This window comes from Aythya marila (genome assembly GCF_965140915.1).
Source record: "Aythya marila genome assembly, chromosome: 2".
NCBI lineage: Eukaryota > Metazoa > Chordata > Aves > Anseriformes > Anatidae > Aythya > Aythya marila.
The window spans coordinates 145,209,932-145,236,068 of NC_139043.1; the positions used below are offsets into that span (position 1 = coordinate 145,209,932).

A 26,137-nucleotide genomic window follows, 5' to 3' on the forward strand; every position below is an offset into this window, starting at 1 on the left:
CTTTACATTCCAGATCAGAAGTTGTTGTCACAACCACTGCATTCCATTTATTTATCGCTCTGCACGTTTAAACTGTCTACTTAAAACTGTGACCTGTAGAGAAATTTTTAAAGAGGCTGAAAGCTAGTCTGACGAAAACAAACGTGCAACTTTTGTTCCATGCAGGAGGGAAGTTTACTCCAGTGATTTCTGTCTTGGAAAAGTGAGAACAATCAACACCTTTCTCTAAGGTGTTCTCACTCCATTTATGTAGAAATGTATCTAACAGTGCTCAAAAAAACCACTAGTACATTGCAAGCCTCTTCCTAAGAGGTGTATGTTTTATTACTCTGTTTAGGCATGTAGCACTTTCATTTCCTGCATTATGATCTAACAGCTCAAGGAGGTAAGAATCGTTTCAAGAGAAACATCCAAACACCAGGTAACTCAAACTCGTGCTTTTTAGAAAAAAGCCTGCCCATTGTTTACCATACAGCACCCTTTGGCACAGGTTTGTTGCTTGCATTGTCATTAAAAGAGCCAAGAGGACAAGGGGAAGGGAAGAGCTGCACCACTGTGGTGGTAGGATCACAGCTAATGTTTAGTTTTGGGGTTGCCAACTATAAAACTAAGTTTGAACTTACTTTGAACTTACTTTTCAATTTACTTTGCACAATTAGAACAGTTTCCTTTGCGCCTACGAAGCTGCAATTCAGACTGCTCCCTCCCCAAGGAATTCATAAAATCTCCTATTTGCACCTACCTCTCTTCACAGAAAAGTCACTGAGGAGTGAATTCAGCTGACTACAGAAGGCTTTGGGGCCAAATGAAAGCGATGCAGTGACCAAGTGCCATCCTCTTCAGTAACCAGCATAAATAGGTATCCCGGGGAGTTACAGCCACTTACCTGTGTTATGTTCTTTTTCTCGTTCCAATTTCGGCTTTCTCAACTGCCTACATTAAGAAAGAGGACAGGGGAGAGAAGGGAGAAAAGAGTTTTTGTATTAGACCCATCAAGGATGGGAAATTTCACCAGGTTTACAAGCCAGTGCTCCATGGTATACAAGGAGAAGCCTGTAGGCCTCACGGAGGATCCAGATCCCAAGTCTGTTGCGTACCATGTACACGCGGTTCTGTATGTACCCACATTTCCTAGCTTGCTCATGTTGAATTCTCAAAATTAGGAGCAATAGCACCCAAGTGGAAAAGATCCACGTCCTGGTTTCAGTTAGGACAGAGTTAGTTCTCCTAGTAGCGGGTAGGTTGCTATGTTTTGGTTAGGATGTGTGAAAGGATGTTTAGAAGAGTGCTGATACCACCCCGATGTTTCCATTGCTGCAGAGCAGTACTTACAACAAGCCAAGGACCTTTCGGTGTCTCACTGTCCTACCAGCGATCAGAATCGGCGCACAGCAACAGCTGCGAGGGGACAGACTCAGGATGGCCGACCCCAACTGGCCAAAGAATTCTATGCCTCATGGCAACACGCTGCACCATGGATAGGGCGGGGCAGCCGGGCTGCTAGGGGTTACGCTGGGCACTGGGCAGCGGGTAGTGAGCAACTGCATTGTACTTCACTGGTTTTGTACACATTACTATTAGCAGCAGTACTATCATCATCGTCATCATCATCATTATTATTTTCCTGTCTTAATAAACTGTCTTTATCTCAACTCACGGGCTTCACTTTCCTGTTTCTCTCCCCCATCCCAGAGAGGGAGGTGGGGGGGGTGGCGAAGGGCTTGTGTGGTGTTTAACCCGGCTGGCAGCTAAACCACAACAACACCTCAAAGGGGTTGGGGAAAAAACACACTTTTTTTTAGAAAAGCAGAAGACTTTCACTGAGAAGAGGGATTCTAGTTTTAAGGTACTGGTACCGCCATCAGCATGCTCATAGGCCTCTGCTGATTTTAGCCAGAGTTTTCTCAGGCCACGACTCACTGCACATGCTTTCTCTCTTGCTTTTCAATCTACAAATTGAACAGAGATTGAACATACAGAAATACAGTACCTTGAAAAGCGTCTTCTGTTGACATTCGCCCTCAGTATCGCCATACTTCCTTCAAAGTTGGAGTCCGAACACCGCAGGATGCTTTTTCTCATTGATCTTAAACAGTGTCCGTTGAAACATTCAATACTGGTAGAAGAATAATCCTAGGGAAAGAAGGAAATAAGAATATATTTATGTGAACCGCGTAGATTCAGATAAAGAAATTCTGCCTCACGCAAGTTTAATTAACCCTCCTGACTTGGTAGTGGGGTAACTAATGGCAGGCAGACACTGAAACACCGCTGTGCTCAAGAAAAACCCGGGGAAAAAAAAAAAGAAAAAAAAAAAAGCTTTCAACACTAAAGCTTCCCTCTCCCCACCGTTTTCTTGTGGCTAACTTAAGCTTAATATCCTTGGCAAAAAGATATTGCAGCAAAACCTTTCACATAAACTTAGTGTTTCGTGAAAAACAACAACAAAAAACTTTAAATTCAATTGGAATTTCTTTCAATAAATTCAATTGGAATTTAAATTCAAAACTTTAAATTCAATTGAATTTAAATTAAAAAAAACTAAACTAATTAATTTAAATTAAAAAAATTTAAATTCAATTGACTGTTCAGAGGAACAGTCAAGCTTGACATTATACGTCCTAGAATTAAAATCTAGTTAGAGTTTTTCTCCCATCTCCAGACCTTGCTAAAGATGCTTATTAGGAGCTCTGTCAAAAAAAGAGTCAGGCTCGTTATACCAAAGCTTTGAACCCTTCTTACTGCCCTTGACCTTCTTCACATTGCTGCTACAAGGGTCAGTACTATCATTTCTAGTACGGGAGGGAAGCTGTGATATCCTTGAGCGGGGACTCGTTCTGTTTACAAAATGAAGTTTCAGTAAGAGTACCTCAAACCAAATTTCACTCCAAAGTCAGAAAATAGACAAGATTCTTCTGCTTCTCAGCACCAACTTTACTAAGAGCTTAGTTAGTGTTTGCTCAAGGTAACGGCAAAGGCATGAAGAAGTTAGAGGAGGGCACTGGTAAGGGCACGTGGGAGAACGCTTTTCTTCCTCCTGTTCTCCGTGCTGATAGAAAGGGGCCTCACGAGATGCTTGCCCTAGCACGAGTTTGAATCCAGGCACCTGAAACAACTCTTGAAGACATTTTTTGTTCCCCAGATCCAGCAGAGATGAAACAAGACCTAAAGCTTGACGAGACCAGCCTGTTTAACGTTTTTCCTCTGGGAGGCTTAAGAAAGAAAAAATTGGAATAACTCGGGAGACCTCTGTACACATAGTTTTGCATTTATTTGATGACTTCTCTGCAACAAGCACAGTGCCGTGTACTCGTGTTATTCTTTATCAGCTCTTCTTTTATCTTCACCCTGTCTCAAACAAGGGCACAGCCAGGAACAATGGACATTGCTAACTCTGACCATCCTCTGGCTCCTACGAAAGCATCCCAAGTCAGTGAGACAGCAGGTGCTGAGAAGCACTATGTCACCTGCAGCAGGCTGCCAGCAGGGCAGAACTGGCTCGCATCAGTCATACAAGGCTGAAAAAACGCACTCAAGAAGTGAAATTCAGCAGAAGCAAGCACCTAAACCAGAACAAGGAAACCGGAGGAAGGAATTCTGTAGTAGTTTGAAAGTTATTTTCCTCCTACTACGGGAAGTGATCAACAATTGCTTCTAAGAAGTTAGCTGTCGGGTGTCTCTAAGGAAGCAAGCAGATGCTCAAGTGCCAGCCAAACAGGTAAGCGTGTTTAGGCTACGAGCTCTGGTGTCAAGTCCCTACGCAGATGACTCAGGAAGGCTCAGCAGAGAAAAGGGCCACTTTCCCCAAACAAAAAGGGAACTCTGGAGCACACGGGTGTCAAGTACAGGTCACAACAAAACAACCTGGTCCAGCCTGAGGAATTACAGAGGGGATGTAAAGCTGCAGACAAACAGCCTCCAGAGGGACAGCAGCCACTTACGGTCTGCCACGGGACTCCTTGGGACTGGAAACTTGGGAGAAGACGAAGCCATCAGATTCCAGTTTACCTGAGACTTTCTGCTGCATGCTCCTTAATCTAGATGGATGAACTACGCCGAATAACTGGAGGTAAGCAGCTTGCTGATATTGGGGAAGCTGCAAAAGCTGCTACTGCCATGTCTTTGTGCACCAGAAAGTTAGGGAAGAGACATTAGGACGTGAACATGCAGCTAGGAGCAGGATCGCCATCTCTGTCATCTAGGGCACTTCTACATGTCTCCCATATTGAGTGCTCCAGCAAAGCCTGGTGGTCCTACAATCGAAACAGGAGTGACTCTGTGCCTCGAAGCATGGGAAAGTTCTGCAAAGAGGTGAAAAAACACAAAGAAAGAAACCAAACCAAACACACCTTACAACCTGTCTCATGAGAACGAACATCTGCTTTTGCTTCAGTGAAAACTTTACACTTCACTTCCTCATTCCTGCTCCCACAACGAAAGCGGGCCGGCTGTTTGCCCTGCCTGACTTTGCACAGCCTTCCCTCACGTGCCACGGGCAGCTCAAGTCCTTGCAGGCTTTGACAACCGCTTCTCGTGCACACTGCAACAGCAAAGTGGAGATACTGAAGCAGCCTCCAGCGCCTGCTTGCAAAGAGAAGACACCCCAAGGGTTGCTTCCTGCTTAGTTCAGCAGACTTGAAATGAGAAGGGGGAAGAGAAAAAGCAAAACAAAACCCCAGCCTGAACCCAAACAGCCGAGAACGCTGAGTTCGGCGGCACAGAGCGCTGAAAGCATCGTTCGGAGGCAGGGCTCACCCCCAGAGCTGTGAGGTGGTTTGAGGTGCTTCTGCTCTGCCTTTGGGAAGAGCAGAGCTTTAGCTTGACCTCTAGCTAGCTGCGTGTACAGCAGCCAACTCCTCCAGGTGATGCTGAGCGCGGATGGGAGCAGCAAGAAGGCGCTGGAAATGGTGCAGATGAAATACCAGACACACAAATCGTCCCTAAGAGCAAATTAGGGTTTATCCCTAACACCAGCAAACCCTTCAGGGAAGTCGTAACCACATTACACCCCCTAACTAACGCTTTTTTTCCTTCAGCACTACTACCCTGATTTTTAGCCTTGCTCTCCGAGCCCCCTCAGCACCCCCCGCCTGCACCTGCCCCCGGGGCCGCCTGAGGGAAGGGGGAGGCTGAGGGGGGGGGTTGGAGAACGACCCCCGCGGGAACTCACGGCCGGGGCTGCTCTCTGCCTGCTCGTCCTCCTGCCGCCGGGCTGCAGCGAGAGGAACTCGGAGCTCGAGTCCATGGCGGCCAGGGACTGCCGGCGGCTGCCGGCGCTGCGCCTCAGCACCACCATGGCGGCGCCGCAGGGACGGCGCCCGCTGAGGCGGCCCCGCGCAGCGCTGCGGATCCCTCCGCCTCACACGGAGCCCTCCAGCTCCTTCCTCCCCCCTTTCTTCCTCCCCTCTCTTCCCTCCTCTCCCCGCCCTCACGGAGGGCCGGCCCTCGCCCGCCCTTTTTTTTATTATTATTATTTCTTTATTTTTCGGAACTATTTTTGAAATCTTTCCCGGCGGAGGGTTCGATTTAGGGGCCTCAGCACCGTTTGAGCCTTTTGGCGGGCGGGAAGCGGCGCGTGCCGCCCCCTCAGGCGGGCGCCGCCTCCTCACGGGCTCCGCGCCCGCCCTCAGGCGGCTCCCTCAGGAGCCCGGCCCCAGCACGGGAAATCTCCCCCCGGAGCATGGCGGAGCTGGATGAGGACCGGTATCGGTGTCGGTACTGGTACCGGCCGGCGGTGCCTCCCCGAGCCGCCTGCGCCTACACCGGCTGCTCCTGGTAAGGGAGGCGCCTCAAAATGGAGGCTGGCGGCGCGCTGAGGGGGGAGCTGGAAACGGAGCTAAAAACCCCGCAGGGAAACCTTCCCGGCCCGGTTTGGGTTGCTGGAGGTGAAGGTGAAAAGGGGATGGAAAAAAAACAGAAAACGGTGCCGTCGGCGGTTGTGTTTTGCAGCGAGGAAAAGGCGTGGAAGCTGCGCGACTGCATCAGGAGTCGGGGGGAGCGCCCTGTGGAGGAGTCCTACGCGGGTTTCATCTCCGACGAGAGGAGGATGGCGAGTGGGGGAGTTGTGCGCTCCGGGGGGGTGGTAAAGCAGAGGCGGGGGGAGCTGGGAGGCCCTTTAACTACCCCAGGCCTTTTAACTAGGGCCTGGGGTAGGTGAGACTTGGCCCCAGGCCCCCCTGCAGCAGCTGAGAGGCGTGCGGGCTGCACCACCCGGGAGCATGAAGAATTTCATTTGTTTCTGGCCTCCGGACCCCAGGCAGCATTTGCTCAAGACATCAAGGCGACAGCAGAACCTGAGAAACGGTAAAAGGAAACAGCTTGAACTGCTGCACCAGAAGAGAGCCCTGCTCTCTCCTCTAGAAGCCCCAAGGATAAGGATACCCTCAGGGGAACAAAAGGTTCGTGGCATTCTTTCCAAGCTTAAAAGAAGTTGCCCTAAAACAACAGATTAATCTTAATTAAAGGTTAAAGGTTGGGCTGGATGATCTTAAAGGTCTCTTCCAACCTGAATGTTTCTGTGAATGTCCTTACCTGACACGCTTGGATTGTGGGAAGAAGGAATCGTGGTGCCCCTAAGGGCTGTGGGCTGATTTTTCCCTGTCATCCCTCAAGTTAGGGGGAAGATTACATTATACGGTCCGGAATAGCGTCCAGTTTAATGTTTCTGAAAGATAAAAACTGGGGCAAGCTTTCTGACAGCAGCACTGATACAAGCTGATGAAATGCAGAGTTTAGCGAAGAACTTACCCAAGCCGAAACTAATCTCTGGAAGTCAGGAGTGGTTTATGGCAAATTGCTTAACTTTCAGATCCCGCTCTGGAAACAGAAGTCAGGGCATGGAGATGAGCCTGTTGTCTGGGTAAGGCCCTCTGTTCTTTCTTTGTCAGTATTGAAGTGCGTGCCTCTGCAGCTGAGGTCTGCAGGATCAGATGTGGGCAGTGTTAGATACCTCTGCTGGAATGAATTTAGGTTGATGTCCCCCCTGAGCATCAGGAAGCACTCTCACTGTGCCAGAGGTCCCTTCCGACCTCAGCCATCCCGTAGTTCTGTATTAGTATTTATTCTTCTTCTACAGCAGCCTAAATGCAGCCCTCCTTTTATTGTTCACAGGAAAAGAGCAGTGAGATGGCCCATAAAACCGCCAGGTGACAAAGCTTAGTTAGCATTGGTAAGAGCGCACAACAGTTCTGTGAAAATGACTGTCTGGATTTGTTGGGGCCCGCCAGCTTTGTAGGATGTTAAATAGATGTCTTGTAACAAGCTGACGGGTGAAAATATCCATGTGGGTCTGACACGGGATGGAAAAACGTGAGCAATGCATGTCTTCAGGTGGCAGCGTGTATGTAAGCTCTTCCAGAGTTTTTGGCGTGTCGTTTAATTGAATGTAGTTCAGTAGTTGCCACTACAGAATTCCTTTTAAAGCTGTGTAGTTATGGTTATACTGTATGGGAGGGAAAAAATCAATTTTGCGTGGCAATTTGTTTCAGAAATTCTGCTTTAAAAAAATCTGTGAATTTCTGAAATTCTGTCATTACAGAATCATTTTCTGGAAAATTATCGGTGTGTTTATATCGTGAAAAAGGCATGGTTTAAAAAGAGGTCCAAACGTTATGGGGATGATCTGAGAAGGAAGAGGAGTTAACAACAACTATCTTCAATTTACTTTTTGGAAAACTGCACTGAATGTAAGTAACTACCACTGAAAATAGTAACTGGAGTTTCTCCAACCCCCTGCCATACCCGTGTTTTCTGCATGTTAAGGAATCCAAGATGTGGTATGAGCACATGAGGACTAGCCTACTCTTCAGGTGAGCTGCCCAGGCTGATATCAAAGAAGGCTACAAGTAATGGGGAGAATAGCAAGGCTTACAAAAGGCACGAGGGCTGAGGCGGGCATTAGGAAACCTCTCTCCTGGTACTGGAACATCACAGGCCCAATACCCAAGCATCAGACTTTATCAAATAACCTCACGTTGTATTAATACTGCCCATCCAAAGTAAGAATCCTCAGCATGTAAAATCCTGAAAGTGACTGTTTAGTGAATGAAATTCCGTAGCTGTGTGTGTGGTTTGTTTGCTTGTTTTTAATCTTAATAGCAACCTGACCCCATGAACTTTCAACTCTTTTCTCAGCATATGTAGGGATATAGGCAGTGGCAGCTCAGTTCCTCTGTTTTCCTTGTCAGTTGAGTAAGATGAAGATAACGTATTTTGAAGAAAGAATTCTTTTGGTTCTGTTTTGGATTATTTTTTTATGCTGTCTCTTTGTAGGTGCGTCAGAAAGAAAGCGCAGAAGGAACAACTGTGCACGTGCTGCAGCAAAGAGAAGAAGGAGTTCTCAATTTGATAAAGAGAACAGAGTACCAACAGGTGACCAAAACGATAGTGCTGAAGAAGAGTTTGTGGAAAAACATGTTTCTGACATATGTCAAGTGAAACTGAACACTGAAAAGGAAAGCGCTAAGCTTTGTGGATATTCGACACCAAGATGGGGAACTATAACTAATGAAAATCCAAGTTCAAATGGTAAGGGAGAAGTCCAACAGATCCTTTAGCACCTTATTCTTGCTGAGGAGGATTGCACTATTTCTTAGCTTTAGCCTTCAATTTCACTCTATTTTTTCTGTTACAGCTCTCAAAACTCATCACACAGCTTATTCCGTAATGATGTTGCTCCTCTAATTGTGCAAGCCAAGCCCACAGGTTTCTGTAGGTGCTGGTGTTTTGATTCTAAAGTCTGTTTTTTTCTAATGGTACCTAACTGAAAGCCAGCAGTCACTGACAGTCACTGCCATTCTTTTATTGTACGAGGTGCTTTCCAATAACGAGCAGCTTAGGTGAAAAAGCTGCCCTTCAAGATGCGTGGATCCAGAGTAACATGTGGAATAGGAGACTTAAGCCCTATGTTGTACTCTAAGATGTGTTCCCTAACCTGAATTGGCAACGTGACTCTTTTTTTCCACTATTAACCTTTTCAGGAGTGCTTTTTGTTTGTTTGTGGGTATTGTTGTTTGCTTTTTTTGGTCTTAGTTTCTAATTTTCATGGAGCAGTGACTGTAGCTGGAAAGAAGGGAGAAGCCAAGTATTTCTCAGTGAAGACGCTAACAATTCTGTCTCTGTATTTGCAGAAGGAGACTGTTCTGCAGGTACAGGATACTTCACTGAGACTGTATTCTAGATAAACAGAAAACCTGACTGAAGAAATTTGTGTCCTTCCAGATTCCTGGGCATTTCAAGCGGTGACTCCTGAACGTTCTTGGGAAGAAGACCAGCAACAGACAAGGGATGAGAACACTGTAAAAGTTCCTGCAGAGACAGACTACGTAGTTATCGTGGATCGCAATGAGCTCAAAGTATGTCTAATTTCAGCTTTCTTTTAATGCTCAAATAGGGCATATTCCTGTGACATGTGAAATTGCAAATTAATCCCATTGTTAACCAATGCCAATTAAAACAATTAATTGGAAGGACATATAGATAGTGAAATCATTCAGCCTGTAATGCACTGTGACTGTTTAGTTTCCACAGCTCGTTTAGATTTCTGTAGGCTACCATTTGCTTCTGGTCGTCTGCAGCTACATACTCGCAGGCTCACACAGCTAATGGACAGCTGTGGCAGTGGAAGAAGGTGCTGCCACTAGCTTGTCACTGTTGCTGTGCCAGAGGTGATCATCTCTGCATCTTTGGTAATAGAAATGACTGTGTGAGAGAGAGGTGATTGCTCCAAGCAGTCACTTTGCTATTTACCCACCCCTGAATTTAAAGGTAGGATTGAGCAAACGAGTCCACCTTTGGTCTGGGCGTTTGAGCAATCTGTTCTGCCAGCAGAGTTGTAGGCATGGCACACGTGGGTAAAGGTAATCACCTAAGGGTGCTTCCTTTTCCAGCTGGCACAGCTGTATCTACAAGATCTGCAGCCTTTTTACAGTGCCCTGCGCTGCTGCAACACTTCTCGAATGAACTGCAACAGTGGCTTTGCTGTGGCAGCAGCTGTCCTACAGCGAGGATCGTGTCATTCCCTGCTGCTTTGGGAGCAGTCGACTTGCAATTACGACCATCGATGGGATAGATTGATTAGTAGTAAAAGATTGTCCGAAATTTCAGCCTTTCCTTTCTCTGAACGATGAAAAATTAACTCATTTTCCCTGCTGAAATCTCATGGGATATTTAATCTGTGTGTCACATTTTATTTAATAATGAAAGAAAAAGTAGGATGTCACTTGTATTGTTACTGTTCAACGTCCGAAAACATACAGAGCGTATTCAAAGGATCTTGTACTATTCTAAAGTTGTTGCTTTGCTCCATTGTTGTCTTCAGAAACTGTTACGCTTTGTCACTAAGATAACGAAGAGATTGGACATATATCACCTGGAAAAAGTGTATGGAGTCATTATTCAGTGTATTTACAACCATCGAGAAGACTACGACAAAACCGATTTGGTGGAGGTAATTTTTGTTTTGAATTCTAGCACTTTCTGTCACTGTTAGGCAGTATTTGTGTGTTCTGGAATATCGTGGTTGTTTAGCATTGCTCGTTACTGCTTAGCTGTCTGTGCGCAGACGACAACAACAACAGTACAACTTCTCCCTTTCAGTCTGGAAGACGTTTCTCCATCTTGCAAAACCATTGTTATATTTGGCATAATTGTTGGCAGTTTCTGCAGGAAAAAGCTTGAACTTGAAGACAATGAATGAGTCCACCCACACAGCCCTTTCAAAGCAGTTAACCTTAGTCTGTCAGTAGTTTTCCTTGAGAACCATTTTGGGAGCGGGAGGACTACGAAGGGAAGGTGCTTTTCTAAGTCTTTCACTTGCTCTCTCTCCCTCTACAGCCAGTCATGCACGGTGATAGCAGTTGTTCCATCCTTGGAGAGAAATTTAAGTATATAACAAGAGTTTGAGACTTCTCTCTAGTCACACTCTAATCTCTTTTTAACTAATGCCCTTGAGCATCTGTCACTGGGGAGATTTCTGCCTGTGCCAGTTTTACACTGAGTCGAATTCTCTGGTCTCTTCCTGTAAAAGATGATTTCTGAGTTGTCCGAACTCCTCAGAAATCTGCGTGAGGCGTCCATGGTCCAAGTCAGGTGTCCCCTGTATACGCTGGATATTCACTCTTCACATTGAAGATCCTTGAACCCATTTATCTTAGAGTTGCTTGTGCTTGAGAAGAGAGAAAATGTGTTGTGCCGATCAGTCTGCCTTAAAAAGAGAGTGCCTCTTTTTTTTAGGCACTGGTCACCTCGCTCTCTTCTTCCACATCTGATAAAGAGTTAGAACGGACACTCTGTTCTGCCTGTGAGAGGATTATTTAGATTCAGGGAGGCCGCTCCTGAATAAAAAAATGAGATCTTTTAGCTCGAGAAGGGATTTATTTATGTTATCCCATGGCCTGTGAACTTTTGTAACTTAACATTTAATTGAAGTATTAAAAGTTAAGTAGCTTTCTTGGTTTTCTATTTCTTCCTTTAGCTTCGGCAAACAAATCTCTCCTCTTCAGAGTGCACTGTACAAGTTAGTCAGGAGCGTGCTCTACTGTATGGAGAGAGAGAGAACTGAAAACTGGATAGACTTTTAACGTACTCTATCAGCTCTTCAGAATATATTTTTCTGAAGTAACCTGTGGTGCTCTTTATTCCACTGGACACTACATAAATGTCTTAAAAGAAACCTATATACGAAATGCAAATCCTTCAGAAACCTCTTAGTGCAGTTTAGTGCAGGAGGTATTTTTATGTCCTATAAAAACTTGTAAACCTCCTTGACCTTAGTGCAGGAGGTATCTTTTTTTTTATATAATTTACTGATAGCACCTTAAAGGGCTTTCACAGCGTTAACACGCTAGAGAAAGTATGTGGGAGAAACACTGTCCACAAACACAAGATTTTTGCCTATTAAAAGTAAACGACACAAACTGAAGCAAAGCAAGAGTCTTGCTTCTAACAATGACAGTGTTACTGATACCAGAGAATACCATTTTAATATGAAAAACTAGTTACAAGAAAGCCTTATAGTTGAATAAATTGTTTTCTACTGACCTGGAGATAATTATAGATATTTATTTTCATAAAAATGAATATATTGCTGGTGATAAATATATTTAAATGAACAGAAAGCAATATTATGTTTGAAGCGTACCTCTTCAACCCAGCAGAGAAAAATTTCTCTGAATTTCACAGATACTTAAGTTAAGGCAGGAAAGGTTTAATTTTTTTGAAAATAAGATTCTGTATCAGCTGTGCTAAAATACGCAGCAGGATATGTTGCTGTTGTGTTGTCACATCTCGTACACAACACCTAGTGATGGTGAATACCATCTCTATGCAATGCAATCTATGCTGTGCAATGTCTTTGTCTGTTTTTCTTAAGAAAACTGAAACACGTGTAGCTTTTTAGCATCTGTCCCAATATCAGTGTAGTATTAAGAATTTTTTCTTTCATGTGTATTGTTTGGCTATGTAATAATAAAAAGTCTGTTTTGTAATAATAAAAACATCACATTTTGTAATAATAAAAACATTTATGTAATAATAAAAACATCTGTTTTGTTGTTGTCGTCGTTTTTTAATCTTACACTTAAAACTGTATAAACTTTAAAAAAAAAAGTTTGTGAGCAGCTTACCCCATTCTTGTTGTCTTGGTTATATGTCAAAGGCAAACACAGGAGGAAGAAAAATATATATGGAGAATTTACATTTTAATGTATTATTACATTGAGAAGGTAATAAAGGAGTCGACCTCCTTTTTCCTTAAATTCTTCTTCAACTTGGTTAATATGTCACAGATTTTTAGAACCACAGAATCATAGAATATCCCAAGTTGGAAGAGCCCCCTAAGGATCATCAAGTCCAGCTCCTGGCACTACACAGGTCTACCCCAAAATTCAGGCCATGTGACTAAGAGCACAGTCCAAACACTTCTTAAACTCCAACAGGCTCGGTGCAGCCACTGCTTCCCTGGGGAGCCTGTTCCAGTGTGTGACCACCCTCTCGGTGAAGAACCTCGTCCTGATGTCCAGCCTGAACCTCCCCTGCCTCAGCTTGGCACCATTCCCTCAGGTCCTGTCACTGGTCTCTAAAGAGGACAGATTGGTGCCTGCCCCTCCACTCCCTCTCCTGGTACAGAACTGGCTGGAGGGCTGTGCCCAGTGGGTTGTGGCTAATTAAGTCCAGCTGGCGTCCCATTCCAAGTGGTGCCCCCCAGGGGTCGGTACTGGGGCCTATCTTGTTTAATACCTTTACTGATGACCTAGATGAGGGGATGGAGCGTACCCTCAGTAAGGTGGCAGGTGACACTGTCGTGGTTCCGCTCGAGTGGGCAGCTGAGCTCCACCACAGCCGCTCTCTCCCTCCCCCTCCTCAAAGAGGAATGGGGAGAAAATATGTGGAAAGTGTTATAAGTTGCCCCCTTAATTAATTTTCAGAGAGCATTGCATTAATAATAGAAAGGAATTTATTGAGTAAGCAACAGCAAGCAAAACAGCGCTGGGCGGCCGGGGAGTCTCGGCTCCGCCAACGGCGCGCACCTCACCCCCGCCAGGGTCCCTTTTTATATCTTGGTAATTCCGGGATTACGCAGCACATCCTGGTATATTCTGCGACTGCGCGCACTGTTGCTAGGGGGTCGTCTCTGTCCCTCTGGTGGTCGTGAAGATGAAGGCCGTAGTCTTCCTCCGCGTTGTGGTTCAACTTCTTTTTTTTATTTGGTCATGTTGGCCCAGCGTGAGACAGGAATGCAGGATGTTGATACACTAGTTTAGCAACTTATCAGGAGATGGTTACATGAACTTTGCAGCAGTGTCTTTGAACAAAAGAGGCAACTGAGATGCAGAAGGAGAGAAGGGGAGGGGGTTCTCTTTTTTGTTACATTAAGCAAAAGAATTTTCATAGTGTCTAGCCAAGTATTATACATCTTACTTCAGCAGGGAGCTTTTGCAACTCCTGCTCCTCAAACGGAACTCCTTGTTTTATAATACAAAAGACAATGAACAAACATTTATTGTGTATTACAATCCCTCCTTTTTCTTTTAGTTACTCATTTTGTTCATTGAAGCTCTGCAATGCCTGGCTATTAAGAACTAATGTTTCCTCGATTCCTTCGTTGGTACTTATTGGCTCGTATTTGGCATGTATGAGCATTAGATGTGCCGCTTCTAAACATCCCTTTACAATCGCAATCAATTTATTAAAAATACATGGTCCAAAAGTTAGTGCTATTATTAATAACAACAAAGGTCCTGCTATTGTTGATAATAAAGTAGTAAGCCAAGGTGAATAATTAAACCAAGATTCGTACCAGCTCTGTTGGGCTTCTTTCTCCCGTTTCCTTTTTTCCAACCCTTCCCTGGGTCTTGCCATTGTATCTCTTACCACTCCAGTGTGATCAGCATACACAGCATTCCTCTTTCAGGGCTGCAAACAGCCCGTCCTGTTGAAAAATACCAAATCTAATCCCCTACGATTTTGTAACACTACCTCTGAAGTGACCTGATAGATTTTCCAGGGCCGAGATGGATTGTTCAGTTTGGGTCAGGTCCTCGTCCACAGCAACGCGTAAGGAAGTAAATTCTTGATTTTGTTTAACCAATGAGGCTACCCTGGTCCCCACTCTAGCTCCTCCCAGGATTATTAGGGTGGCCAAAGTTAGAGCCGTGAATGGTTCCCGTCTTTCCAGATGATAACTTGCCACTGTGTGCTGGGTATACATACAATCCTCAGGGTGGTATAGAATCCTTGGTATAATTATCACCTGTATACAAAAATCACGAGACGCATTAAAGAGTTTTAGTGATAGACAAAGAGTTACGCCCACTCATGAACAAACCCACCTAGCGTTGTTGGCTGGGATTAGCCACTCGGTTGATTGTTTTCCATTCTCCATGGTATTACATAGGTGACACTTCCCACTAGGAACCATGCCCACACACCTACCACCTCCAGTGACTTGTGTTAGTGTTACCCTTATGTCTTTTCCCCAACTGCAATGTAGAGGGCTGTTCTTGTTTGTGCGGGTGGGCTCCCCAGGATCCCCAATAGCATCATAATATGAAGGCCTTATACTAAAGCATAATCAACAGTGTTTTGTTACATTTGTTTTGTTTAATAATTGGTAGCTGGCATTCATGACCCCCCCCCCATATGTTATTCTCAACTATGTTATCATTCTCAGCTTTACCTGAGCTTGTAGGGCTGCCGAGGGTTGGCACTGTAGTATTTTCCACAGGCTGGATTCCCTGGACATTTTCTGACAATACCTCATTTGTTCCTACTGCCTGGGGCCTATCAGCATCCTCCTTTTTATTAGTATGAGTCCTCCCCTATCTGTTCTGTGTTCGTAAAATCTGACATTTTCCTAGTACCCAGCTAGTATCTTGCAAATTTCTTTATTTCCATGGAAGGTTCCTGTATACCCTATACCATGCCCTTGCCACCTGTAACGGGGATCCACTTGTCAGTTACAACCTTGCGGCCCATATCCCACTTGTAAGAATGTATTCCGACCAGCCCCGAGTGTCCAGTCCGTAGCAATGGTTTCACACCCCCCAGTATGCACAATAATATGTGTTTGGATAATTACAGTACCCCTTTCCTGGGTTAGAACTTGGGCAGAAATAAAATCCTGATAGGTTAAAGCATGGCTGCACTGACGCCAGGTCACATAATGTGATGCGGAAACTGGGAGCACCCGCTGTCGTTGTTTGCTGGATGATGAATTGATCCTCCCATCTGATTAAGCTCCATTTAAAAGGCTGGTGGGGATGCGCAGACCCATAGCTGACCAAAACGATGATACTGACTCCCATGTATCGTAGGAGGTGGTCGGAGCCCATCTAAATTGTCGGCCCTGCAGTCCCCCACCGTTTTCACTTCTCTGCCTCGCTTGTCAGTTCGGTTGCAGCGAACTAGAAGGTATCGGTTCTTCTTGGCAGCAGCAGTGTTCTTCAGGGGAACCTACTAGGGAGCCTTCGAAACAGGGCCTCCTCCCCTTCCCACGATACACAGATAATACACAATACTTATCGAGTCCGTCTTAGCGTCAGCTTCAAGTCGTCAGGGCCTGGAGCTGCCTCCCATTTACGTTCCCGGATTGGTCCTTTCACTCAGCCGGCATGCGTCCATCCTTTCTCCGCAGTTCGAATAGCCGTTTCTGTGGTAAGCAAAACAACATAGGGGCCTTCCCCATCGTGGTGTTAAAGAAGTCTCTTTCCAAGTCTTAATTAGAATTGAGGGTGATCAAGTGGCAATTCCGAGTCATAGGGCATACCATATAGCATTTCAAAAGGAGAAATTCCTATATCAGTTCTGGGCTGTGTCCATATGTTTAACAGTGCAAGAGGTAAGCATTTTACCCAAGAAGCCTTAGTTTCCAGCATAAGTTTTGTTAGTTGTTTCTTAATTTCACCATTCATTCGCTCTACCTTTCCAGAAGAGGAGGGGTGCCAGGGGCTGTGAAAATCCCACTCAATCTCTAAGGCCTGCTTTAATCCTTGCAGTAAAGCTTTACACCCATTCAGTCACGTGGTCGATTAGGACAAACAAGTAACTCAGTAAAGTCTACCTGTATACTTTGGAAAGGTCAAACCCCTGGCTCCCGTCCCCCTCTAGATAGGTTACAGAAGACCTTTTTATTTACCCTTTGACATATAGTAGTACATCCTCTGCATGTGTGCTTCCCTAAAGTATATATTTCTACACAGACATGCTTTCTTAGAACAACATCACACATTGCTTGCACCTCCCAATGATTCTTCTGATGTAAAACAGTTAATATTTGCCTCATTATCACTTTATTCAGCATTTCTCTCCCATCAGGGAGTATCGATTTTCCTTAAAATGATCCACATATTTATAACATTAATACCTCCTTGGGAGGTTGTAATTACTCCAAAATCTTTTTTTTGGAATTTACCCAGATAGGTGGCCCTGTAAATCCCTGAGGTAAAATTGTCCACCTATATTGTTGCTTCCGCCCCCATTTCAGGGTCTTTCCAGTCAGAGGTGAATATACATGTATATTTGCTCTCAGGGCCAGAGAGCACTCCATTAATAACACTGTTATTCCAGTCTAACAATTTACTATTTGAATGCCCAATTTAATCATCAAATCCCTTCCCAACAAGTTAGTCTCTGCCTTGGATACATACAATAATTGCCCCGCGATCATTTTATCCCCTAGTCTCAGCTTGGTATCCCCCAAAAGTGGCACTGTTATCCCAGTCCCTTCTACCCCCATCACATTTAGGGTTTCATTAGTTAATTTAATCCCTGATACTTTACAAGTCAGTAATGACTTAGCTGCCCCAGTGTATTGGGTTTGATGGCAAGGTTCGGGGGGTGTGAGGGGTGTGGGGGTGCGAAACTGCAGTGGCAGCCCCCGTGAAAAAACAAAACAAAGCAAAACAAAACAAAAACAGAAACCTCCCCGTGGTAGATAAGAGACAATTTCATCTGGCCCTAAAGGGGCCCACTGCTGCCCAGAGCCAAGCCATAGCAACACAGTCCGTGCCTCTGTGAGAGCACGTCCACGAAAACAAACAAACAAAGAAACAAACAAAAACCTGCTGCTCAACAGCAGTTGGGAGAGCAAGAAACCCCCCCGCAGACACCAAAGTCAGTGCAGAAGGAGGGGGAGGAGGCGCTCCAGGCGCTGGAGCCGAAGCCCCTCTGCGGCCGCTGGAGAGGCCCCTCGTGGAGCAGGCTGTTCCCCCCTCCCTGATGCTTGGGAAACTGAACAAACACCACAGCAAATATGCAAATATACCAAAACTTCTAGACTGTTACTTAGATAATACCTACATCACCTTTCCCTGCTCATTCAACTTCGAATACCTTTAACACTTTCCACAAACCTTTTAACACTTCCTTTATCTTTCTCTAGCCTTTACTTTTCTAATGCCGACATCAAAGGCTCAGTCAGGGGCCAACTTAATTCCATACCTTTTCCCTCCAAGATGCTGAAACAACATCAATATACAACATTTCATCCTGTTTTCCTTCTCTCCACAAAAACATTGACTGTAATATGGTGTTATAATTAGTAGTTCCATTTAGGGGCCACTCCGCTCCATCCTCTAGTTTATAAAGTGGCCACCACTGATTACAATATTTGATAAGAGTTCTTTTACTTTCTGTACCCTCTCACCCCACTATATCCCTCCAATGTGTTAGTATACATCCTAGGAGGCTTTTCCTCGGGATTTATTTGCTTTGAACTTTTCCTATTGTAATCTACAGTGGTTAATATTCCACTGTTTTCCTAGAAGCTCTTTACTAGTCAATCCCAATCCCTCCAAAATCCACAATATACAGATACACAAGTAAAATCAAACCACTGTAAATTAACTGCCTGTAGACAATTACACTGGGGACATTTAAACCTGATGAGCCGATAATATGCCTGGGCAAATTTTGTTCCCTTAGACATACACCTCAATGGCAGTTCTTATATTTACATATTAACATATTAACATATGTATAAAAGAACACTTTAACAAAAATGCCCGGGCTTTTATATATACAATATACAATGTACAGTTATTATTCCAGTTAGAATTATTCCTCAGCAGCTGCAAACATTATGCCAGTTGCCATTAAAGATCACTTACCCTCCTCCTGTCTCTTTCTTAAAATCTCAGACGTCCCTGGAGTTAATGGGGACTGCCACATATTCCTAGTCACTGGTCCCTGAGTGCTAGAATCAGAGTTGCTATCAGAGTCTCCCCGGGGTTGCAGATTAGGAAGCCCGGGAGTCGGAGGGGCTGCAGGTGGGGGTGGTGGAATATAGGGAGGCAGTGGGGGCTGGAATCTCTAATTCTCGGTTTATCTTGTGCCTCCCATCCCCTCCTTTTTCTTTTAGAGGATATAAATTGGCTCGAGTTTCCGAGCTGATCCACAAATGTGCATATTCACTTTCTTCCAAACTAAAAAGTTCTTTTGAGTTTACATAAATATTTAGGGCCTGGCAAACCCAATCTTCAAAGGACCCAAATACAGGCCAGTAAAGGTGGTCTCCTCAAATCTGTTTACCACCCCAAACTTCAACACAATAATGTATCATTTTTACTTTATTCCTTCCCCGCCTAAAAGGGGAATCCTCCCAATTTTTAATCATTAATCCCGGGGTAACCTAACATCAGACGTTACCCCGCCCATGGGACCAGAAGGCTTACTCTTCTTCTGTCCCATCTTCTGGAGCGCCTTCACACACACACACACAAATCGCTTCCCCCTTTTCGTGGCCCAGTCCCTCGCGGGATGTGGGAACCGCACTACCGAGGGGTCCGCACTCGCTTCGTCCGCAATTGGACGTCTCACAGCGACACGCTCCAGGATACCCAACCCCAACCGAACGGATCACCGGCCTATACTTACTCACTCCTGAGTCTTCGTTCGGTCTTCGTGCACAAAGATTACTAGGGGTTGCCGGCTTTATTTGCTTGCTGCCGAATTTAGGGTTCGTCGGTGAAGGATTTGAATGAAAGCAGTCCTAGCGAAGGCCGCTGAAATCAGCGGGGCGCCCCCTCCGAAGGTCTTTCAATCAGATTGCCTTCATCCGAGTCACGGCACCAAATTTGTTATAAGTTGCCCCCTTAATTAATTTTCAGAGAGCATTGCATTAATAATAGAAAGGAATTTATTGAGTAAGCAACAGCAAGCAAAACAGCGCTGGGCGGCCGGGGAGTCTCGGCTCCGCCAACGGCGCGCACCTCACCCCCGCCAGGGTCCCTTTTTATATCTTGGTAATTCCGGGATTACGCAGCACATCCTGGTATATTCTGCGACTGCGCGCACTGTTGCTAGGGGGTCGTCTCTGTCCCTCTGGTGGTCGTGAAGATGAAGGCCGTAGTCTTCCTCCGCGTTGTGGTTCAACTTCTTTTTTTTATTTGGTCATGTTGGCCCAGCGTGAGACAGGAATGCAGGATGTTGATACACTAGTTTAGCAACTTATCAGGAGATGGTTACATGAACTTTGCAGCAGTGTCTTTGAACAAAAGAGGCAACTGAGATGCAGAAGGAGAGAAGGGGAGGGGGTTCTCTTTTTTGTTACATTAAGCAAAAGAATTTTCATAGTGTCTAGCCAAGTATTATACATCTTACTTCAGCAGGGAGCTTTTGCAACTCCTGCTCCTCAAACGGAACTCCTTGTTTTATAATACAAAAGACAATGAACAAACATTTATTGTGTATTACAGAAAGGGCTCAAAGGTTGAGATAAGGACGAGAAAATCACGCAGTAATGATGGTAACGGGCAAAACAGACTCGGCATAGGGAGATAGTAAGATTCATTGCTTATTACTAACAAGCTAGAGAAGTGAGAAACAAAGGAAAGAAACCAAAAGCACCTCCCCCCCATCCACCCTCTTCCACCTCCTCCCCCCGAGCGGCACGGGGGAATGGGGGTTATGGTCAGTCTACAGCGCTTCTTCTCTGCCGCTCCTTCTCGGTCACTCTCGTCCCCTGTGCTGTGGGGTCCCACCCACGGGATGCAATCCTTGATGAACTGATCCGGCGTGGGCTTCCCACAGGCAGCAGCTGTTCCAGAACTGCTCCAGATATGGGTCCGTACCACGGGGTCCATCCCTCAGGAGAAAACTGCTCCAACCTGGCTCCCCCACGGGCAGCAGCTCCTGCCAGGTCACCTGCTCCACCGTGGTCTCCTCCACGGGCTGCAGCGTGGAACCCTGCTCCACCGTGTTACTCCATGGGCTGCAGGGGGACATCCTGCTTCACCATGGTCCTCACCACAGGCCGCAGGGGACTTCTGCTCCGGCGCCTGGAGCACCTCTCCCCCTCCTTCTACACTGACCCTGGTGCCTGGAGCACCTCTCCCCCTCCTTCTACACTGACCCTGGTGCCTGGAGCACCTCTCCCCCTCCTTCTACACTGACCCTGGTGCCTGCAAGGCCGTTCCTCACTCCTCTCACTCTCCCAGCTGCTGTGTGGCACAGCATTTTTTTCCCTGTCTTTCCCTCTCACAGAGGCGCAAAACAACATCGCTTATTGGCTCAGCTCTGGAAAACAGTGGGGCCCTACCAAACATGGGGCAGCTTCTAGATCCTTCTCACAGAAACCACCCCTATGGCCCCCTGCCCCCAAAACCTTGCCACTACAGACACCCACTACAGACACCAAGCCGGGAGATAGTGTCGACCTGCCTGAGGGTAGGGCGGCCCTTCAGAGGGCCCTGGATAGGCCGGACTGCTGGGCTGAGTTGAATGGGGTGAGGTTTACCAAGGCCAAGTGCCGGGTCCTGCACTTTGGCCACAAGAAGCCCATGCAATGCCATAGGCTTGGGGCAGAGTGGCTAGAAAATTAGGAAGAGGAAGGGGACCTGGGAGTGTTGATCGCTGCTCGGCTGAACACAAGCCAGCTGTGTGCCCAGGTGGCCAAGGCGGCCAATGGCATCCTGGCCTGCATTAGAAATAGTGCAGCCAGCAGGAGCAGGGAGGTGATCGTCCCCCTGTACTCTGCTCTGGTGAGGCCGCCCCTCAAGTGCTGTGCTCAGCTTTGGGCCCCTCAGTCCCAGAAGGACATCGAGGCCCTGGAGCATGTCCAGAGCAGGGCTACGAAGCTGGGGAAGGGCCTGGGGCACAAGTCCTGTGAGGAGTGGTTGAGGGAGCTGGGGGTGGTTGGTGTGGGGAAGAGGAGGCTCAGGGGAGACCTCATTGTACTCTACAACTTCCTGAAGGGAGGTTGTGATGAGGAGGGGTCAGCCTCTTTTCTCAGATAACTAACGATAGGACTTGAGGAAATGGCCACAAGTTGTGCCTGGGGAGATTTAGATAAGATATCAGGAAAAACTTCTTCTCTCCGAGAGCAGTGAGGCACTGGAACGGCCTGCCCAGGGAGGTGGTGGAGTCACCGTCCCTCACGGTGTTCAGGAAGCGCCTGGACAAGGTGCACGAGATACGATTTAGTAGCTTAGTGGGTATTAATGGTAATAGAAGGATGGTTGGACTAGATGATCCTGTGGGTCCTTTCCAAGCTTGTGTTTCTATGATTCTTTCATGAGGAAGCTGTAGACCACGATGAGGTCTCCCCTCAGCCTGCTCCTTTCCAGGCCGAACGGGCCCAGTGCCCTCAGCCGCTCCTCATATGTCTTCCTCTCAAGGCCCTTCACCATCTTCGTAGCTCTTCTCTTGGACACTCTCCAACAGTTTAATGTTCTTTTTGTACTGTGGTGCCCAGAACTGCACACAGTGCTCGAGGTGAGGCCGCACAGCGCAGAGCAGTGCAGGACAATCACCTCCCTCACCCGACTAGCAGTGCCGTGCTTGATGCACCCCAGGGTATGGTTGGCCCTCCTGGCTGCCAGGGCACACTGCTGGCTCATACTCAACTTGCTGTCAACCACAACGCCCCTAGATCTGTCTCTGCAGGGCTGCTCTCCAGCGTCTCATCGCCCAGTCTGTACATATAACCAGGGTTGCCCCGTCCCAGGTGCAGGACCCGGCACTTGCTCTTGTAAAACTTCATGCGGTTGGTGATTGCCCAGCTCTCCCATCTGTCCAGATCTCTCTGCAAGGCCTTTCCACCCTCAACAGTCAACAACTTCAAGTTGAGTGTCATCAGCAAATTTGCTCAAGACACCTTCTAGTCCTACATCCAGATTGTTTATAAAAGCATTGAAAAGAACTGGCCCTAAAACGGAGCCCTGGGGACCCCGCTGGTGACCAGCCACCAGCCTGATGTAGCCCCAGGCTGAGTTTTGGGGATGCTAGCTAGCACTCCTGAGCACATTACTTCAGGTTTCTAGGCCAGTCCAATAAGCGTCTTCCACCACTGAGGCACCAGAATGAATATGAACCAGTCCTTTTTGTTAGAACTGTAGGGGTTGGAAGGGACCTCCAGAGATCATCGGGTCCAACCCCCCTGCCAAAGCAGGTTCCATAGAGCAGGTTGCCCAGGTAGTGTGGGTAGTTAGGGTCTGGCGGCCGGAAGATGTCGTGCTGTACGGAAAGGTGGAGCCCATCCCTTGACGGACAGTAGCGTGTGGTCTGTAATGTAAGCAAGCGGAAGTGACACTATGGGCCTCGGGTATATAATGCCATGTGACTCAACAATAAACGCCATTTGCCATCCACCACATTGGTGTCTGTGAGCCGATGGACTGAGCGGCCTGGGGTTGGTCGCCGTGCTGTTCCTGAACCAGGTCGCCACTGCCCCCTGAAGGCAACAAGGTAGGCATCCAGACGGGCCTTGAATATCTCCAGAGAAGGAGACTCCACAACCTCCCTGGGCAGCCTGTCCCACTGCTCCATCACCCTCACCACGAAGAAGATCTTCCGCATGTTGGTGCGGAGCTTCCTGGGCTCCATTTTGTGGCCATTGCCCCTTGTCCTGTCCCCACAAACCACTGAAAAGAGGTTGGCCAAATCCCTCTGTCCACCACACCTCAGATATTTATACACACTGAGGAGATCCCCTCTCAGTCTTTTCTCCAGGCTGAACAGCCCCAGGTCTCTCAGCCCTTCCTCACAGGGGAGATGCTCCAGGCCCCATTATCGTCTTTGTTGCCCTCCGCTGGACTCTTTCCAGGAGACCCCTGTCTTTTTTGTACTGGGGAGCCCAGAACTGCTGGACACAGTACTCCAAGTCTAACTTTTCTCAATTGTTGCAGGATCTATCTGTGCCATATAAACCATGGAGCTTTCTAGGCAAACACTGGCAAATCGTGAGCCAGGTGCAACTCAATGCTGACGTTTCCGTCAGTGTGTTAGGGGTGGCAGCTTTTTCCAAGACTGACCTACGCCTGGCACCTAATCTTCTGTGTTTCAGTAGATGTACAGAAGGGAACAAAGAGCTGTGTTGTTAGCACTGTATTTAAAAAGCTACCGTGAAGAAGATGCCTGTGTTGAGCGGACAACAGGAAGCTTTCATTGCATGCAAAGGAGAGGAAAAAAAAAATATCACTGAGGCAAAAATGTGTTTCTTCTTATCCACTTCAAGACAATATTGAAAACCTGGTATCCTAAATGCATCTTTACCTATGGAACCACAGTCAGCTCATTGCATTGCAACTGGAAAATTTCACACTTAAAAGGGAATGACAGGCAATGAGGAAGCAGGAGCATTCCTGGAATCAAAACTTTTGCTCTTCAAAGTTTTGGGCAAACTTCTTCCCGTTATTAGTCTGAATAGAAGACCTTCACAGTTAAACCATTATTCAGAATGTAGAAGTTAAAAATCAGCATGAAGAAATGTTCCTTTTTCTCTTTAATCACTCTTTATCCTTTCCCACAGAGAAGTCCTGACTTTCTGTAGTCCATTCCTATTACAGTATTTATGTGCTGAGAGTCCCTGTGTGGTGGCTTTTTGGACTCGGTCACCCTTGAGTTAGGCATTGAACAAACAGAAAAAAGTTCCTCACAGTCCCACTCTCTCCTGGCTTGTGTGTGCTGGTGGTCACTGCAAATTCTCCAGTAACCCAACACTACAACGTTCGCTACTGAAAATGTTAGGGCAAGGCCCTGATGGCCTTACATGCACACTGGGGGCACCCTGTCCCACGGGTCGGTCCTCTCACTTCCACCAAACTATGGATGCAGTGAGCTGGGATGGGACAGAAGACCCATGTCTGTCCTGCCTCTTTCTCCTCCACTGCTTCTTTTTCATTAAGAATACCATTTATTCAATTCAACCTCTTTTATATGCCTGTTTGGGACTTTAGGGGAAAAAAAAAAAGCTCTATTTTTCTGACACGCATTTTCTCGGTCGGTGCATTTCTGCAGGCCCGTCTCGTGGAAATAACATTTTTCAGTTGGCCAGCAGAGAGAGCAGTCGGCACGCAGCAAGCGTGCGGCCAGCTCCCCTCCAGCACGGCGTGCCAGGAGCTGTTACAGCTCAAAACAAATCATCCCACAGCGGTGCAGAGGTGATCTGTGTCTCACGGGGTTGGGGCACCGGGTTTCGTGTTGCCCTTGTCAGCCTGGGCCCCTGAGGGCATCGAGGAGCGTGCCAAGGCCTTCAAACTAAGCCTCTGGATGGGACCAGCGTTCGTAATTCCTACCGAAATGGGTGCGTGGCACTTGAGGATGTCAAACTAATCAATATATGGATTTGGGGGGCTAAATTTAGGCACCCGGGAGGCTGCAATCCGATCTGCACCATTAAGTAGAGCGGCTGGGAGGCACCAGGCTGCACTCGTATGAATCAGATTCCAGGATCAGAGCCCGGGTCGGAACATTTTGGCCTGTGGGGCCCTTCCCTGCTCGCCCGCTCGGCGTCATCCAGCCAGGACCTCACACATGCTGTGAAACCATCTGCTGTGAAAACGGTCAGCTCTAGGGTCTGCTTTTCCCTTGTTAGGATGAATTGGGCCGAATTTCCCCATTTTACAGTGCCGTGAGGTTGTTTTCTCCTTTTCCCCTTGCCTTTCCAGCAAACGCGGGTGGTGGGTTGAAGGACACGGCAAGGAGCAGGCAGGAGGTGTGAAAACCCCAGCTGGCTCCACCTTTTGAGGGGTTGCCCTCTTAGGGCACTTAGGATTCACAGGCCCGGGGAATCTCAACGTGAAACCCATCTCCACGTCCGCCTGAGGTAATTTCCTGCTCAGAAATTGGAGGGAGCGAGCGCCGGTGATTTTCTTCTCCCTCCTGGCCCAGCCGAGGTCAAGGTGAATGAGGCATGCCCGGGGAGTGAGTGTCTGGAGGCATCCGCGCAGCTTTGCTCAGCAGCTGCCTGCGCCCTTGCCCCTGGAGCTCGGCGAAGATCTGAGCGAGGCTTTTTTGTCATCATGGTGTCAGCAGAGAAGCACTCACTGGAAGGGCAGCCTCTCGAAGCGCAGCTGCAGCAGCGGTTCTGGAAAATCTCCCTGCTTTGACCTAAGATAAACAAAGATGGCAGCTGAAGCGTCCTCAATGTTTCCTTATTCTTACAGTAGGAAATACCTTGGATGCTGAGGGCGGCTAAAACAAATCTTGCCTACTTATCTAAGGCCTCTGGCAAGTCCCTGAGTTTCTGGGGGAGCTAAGCCGCTTCCCATGCGGGAGGCACACAGAGCTCGGGTTCGTGCTGCTGAAAATCAGCATGCAAAGGACCTGAGCTGTGGACCGGTGCTCGCCAGGCCTGAGGGAGGTGGCATTGCTGGGTGTGATGAGCAGGGTGTTTCCAGCGGGCCAGATTCCTGACATTACA

The 26,137-nt window shown here is 47.0% G+C and overlaps 2 protein-coding genes across 4 annotated transcripts; one reads left to right on the top strand and one right to left on the bottom strand.

Moving 5' to 3' along the window:
- Nucleotides 1–76: 76 nt before the first annotated feature.
- On the bottom strand, nt 77–5,347 carry LOC309875726 (ATPase family AAA domain-containing protein 2-like; the record flags this gene model as incomplete). The annotated part of the gene is made up of 4 exons (XM_082755399.1): nt 5,171–5,347; nt 1,991–2,133; nt 887–933; nt 77–93 (listed from the first exon to the last, which is right to left on the bottom strand). The coding sequence occupies exons 1-4, from the start codon at nt 5,294–5,296 to the stop codon at nt 77–79; spliced, it is 333 nt and encodes a 110-aa protein (XP_082611525.1). The 5' UTR covers nt 5,297–5,347.
- Nucleotides 5,348–5,637: 290 nt separating this feature from the next.
- Nucleotides 5,638–11,137, top strand: NTAQ1 (N-terminal glutamine amidase 1). Of its 3 annotated transcripts, XR_014316793.1 has the most exons (7): nt 5,638–5,775; nt 5,950–6,398; nt 6,809–7,808; nt 8,272–8,526; nt 9,220–9,353; nt 10,319–10,447; nt 10,834–11,137. XR_014316793.1 is itself a non-coding variant. In XM_082752136.1 (6 exons), exons 1-2 carry the CDS (start codon nt 5,681–5,683, stop codon nt 6,155–6,157), a joined length of 303 nt encoding a protein of 100 aa, XP_082608262.1. In that variant the 5' UTR covers nt 5,644–5,680; the 3' UTR covers nt 6,158–6,398; nt 6,809–8,526; nt 9,220–9,353; nt 10,319–10,447; nt 10,597–11,137. The 3 variants fall into 3 exon arrangements, 1 of the variants encoding a protein (XP_082608262.1); XR_014316792.1 differs by having other exon boundaries at nt 6,809–8,526; XM_082752136.1 differs by having other exon boundaries at nt 5,644–5,775; nt 6,809–8,526; nt 10,597–11,137.
- Nucleotides 11,138–26,137: the final 15,000 nt, after the last annotated feature.

What these genes read in the sequence shown, in the direction of transcription:
- NTAQ1 (XM_082752136.1), top strand. Translation starts at nt 5,681, where the DNA reads ATGGCGGAGCTGGATGAGGACCGGTATCGGTGTCGGTACTGGTACCGG. An exon ending in GCCTACACCGGCTGCTCCTG is followed by an intron (nt 5,776 to 5,949) that starts GTAAGGGAGGCG and finishes TGTGTTTTGCAG; the next exon opens with CGAGGAAAAGGCGTGGAAGC.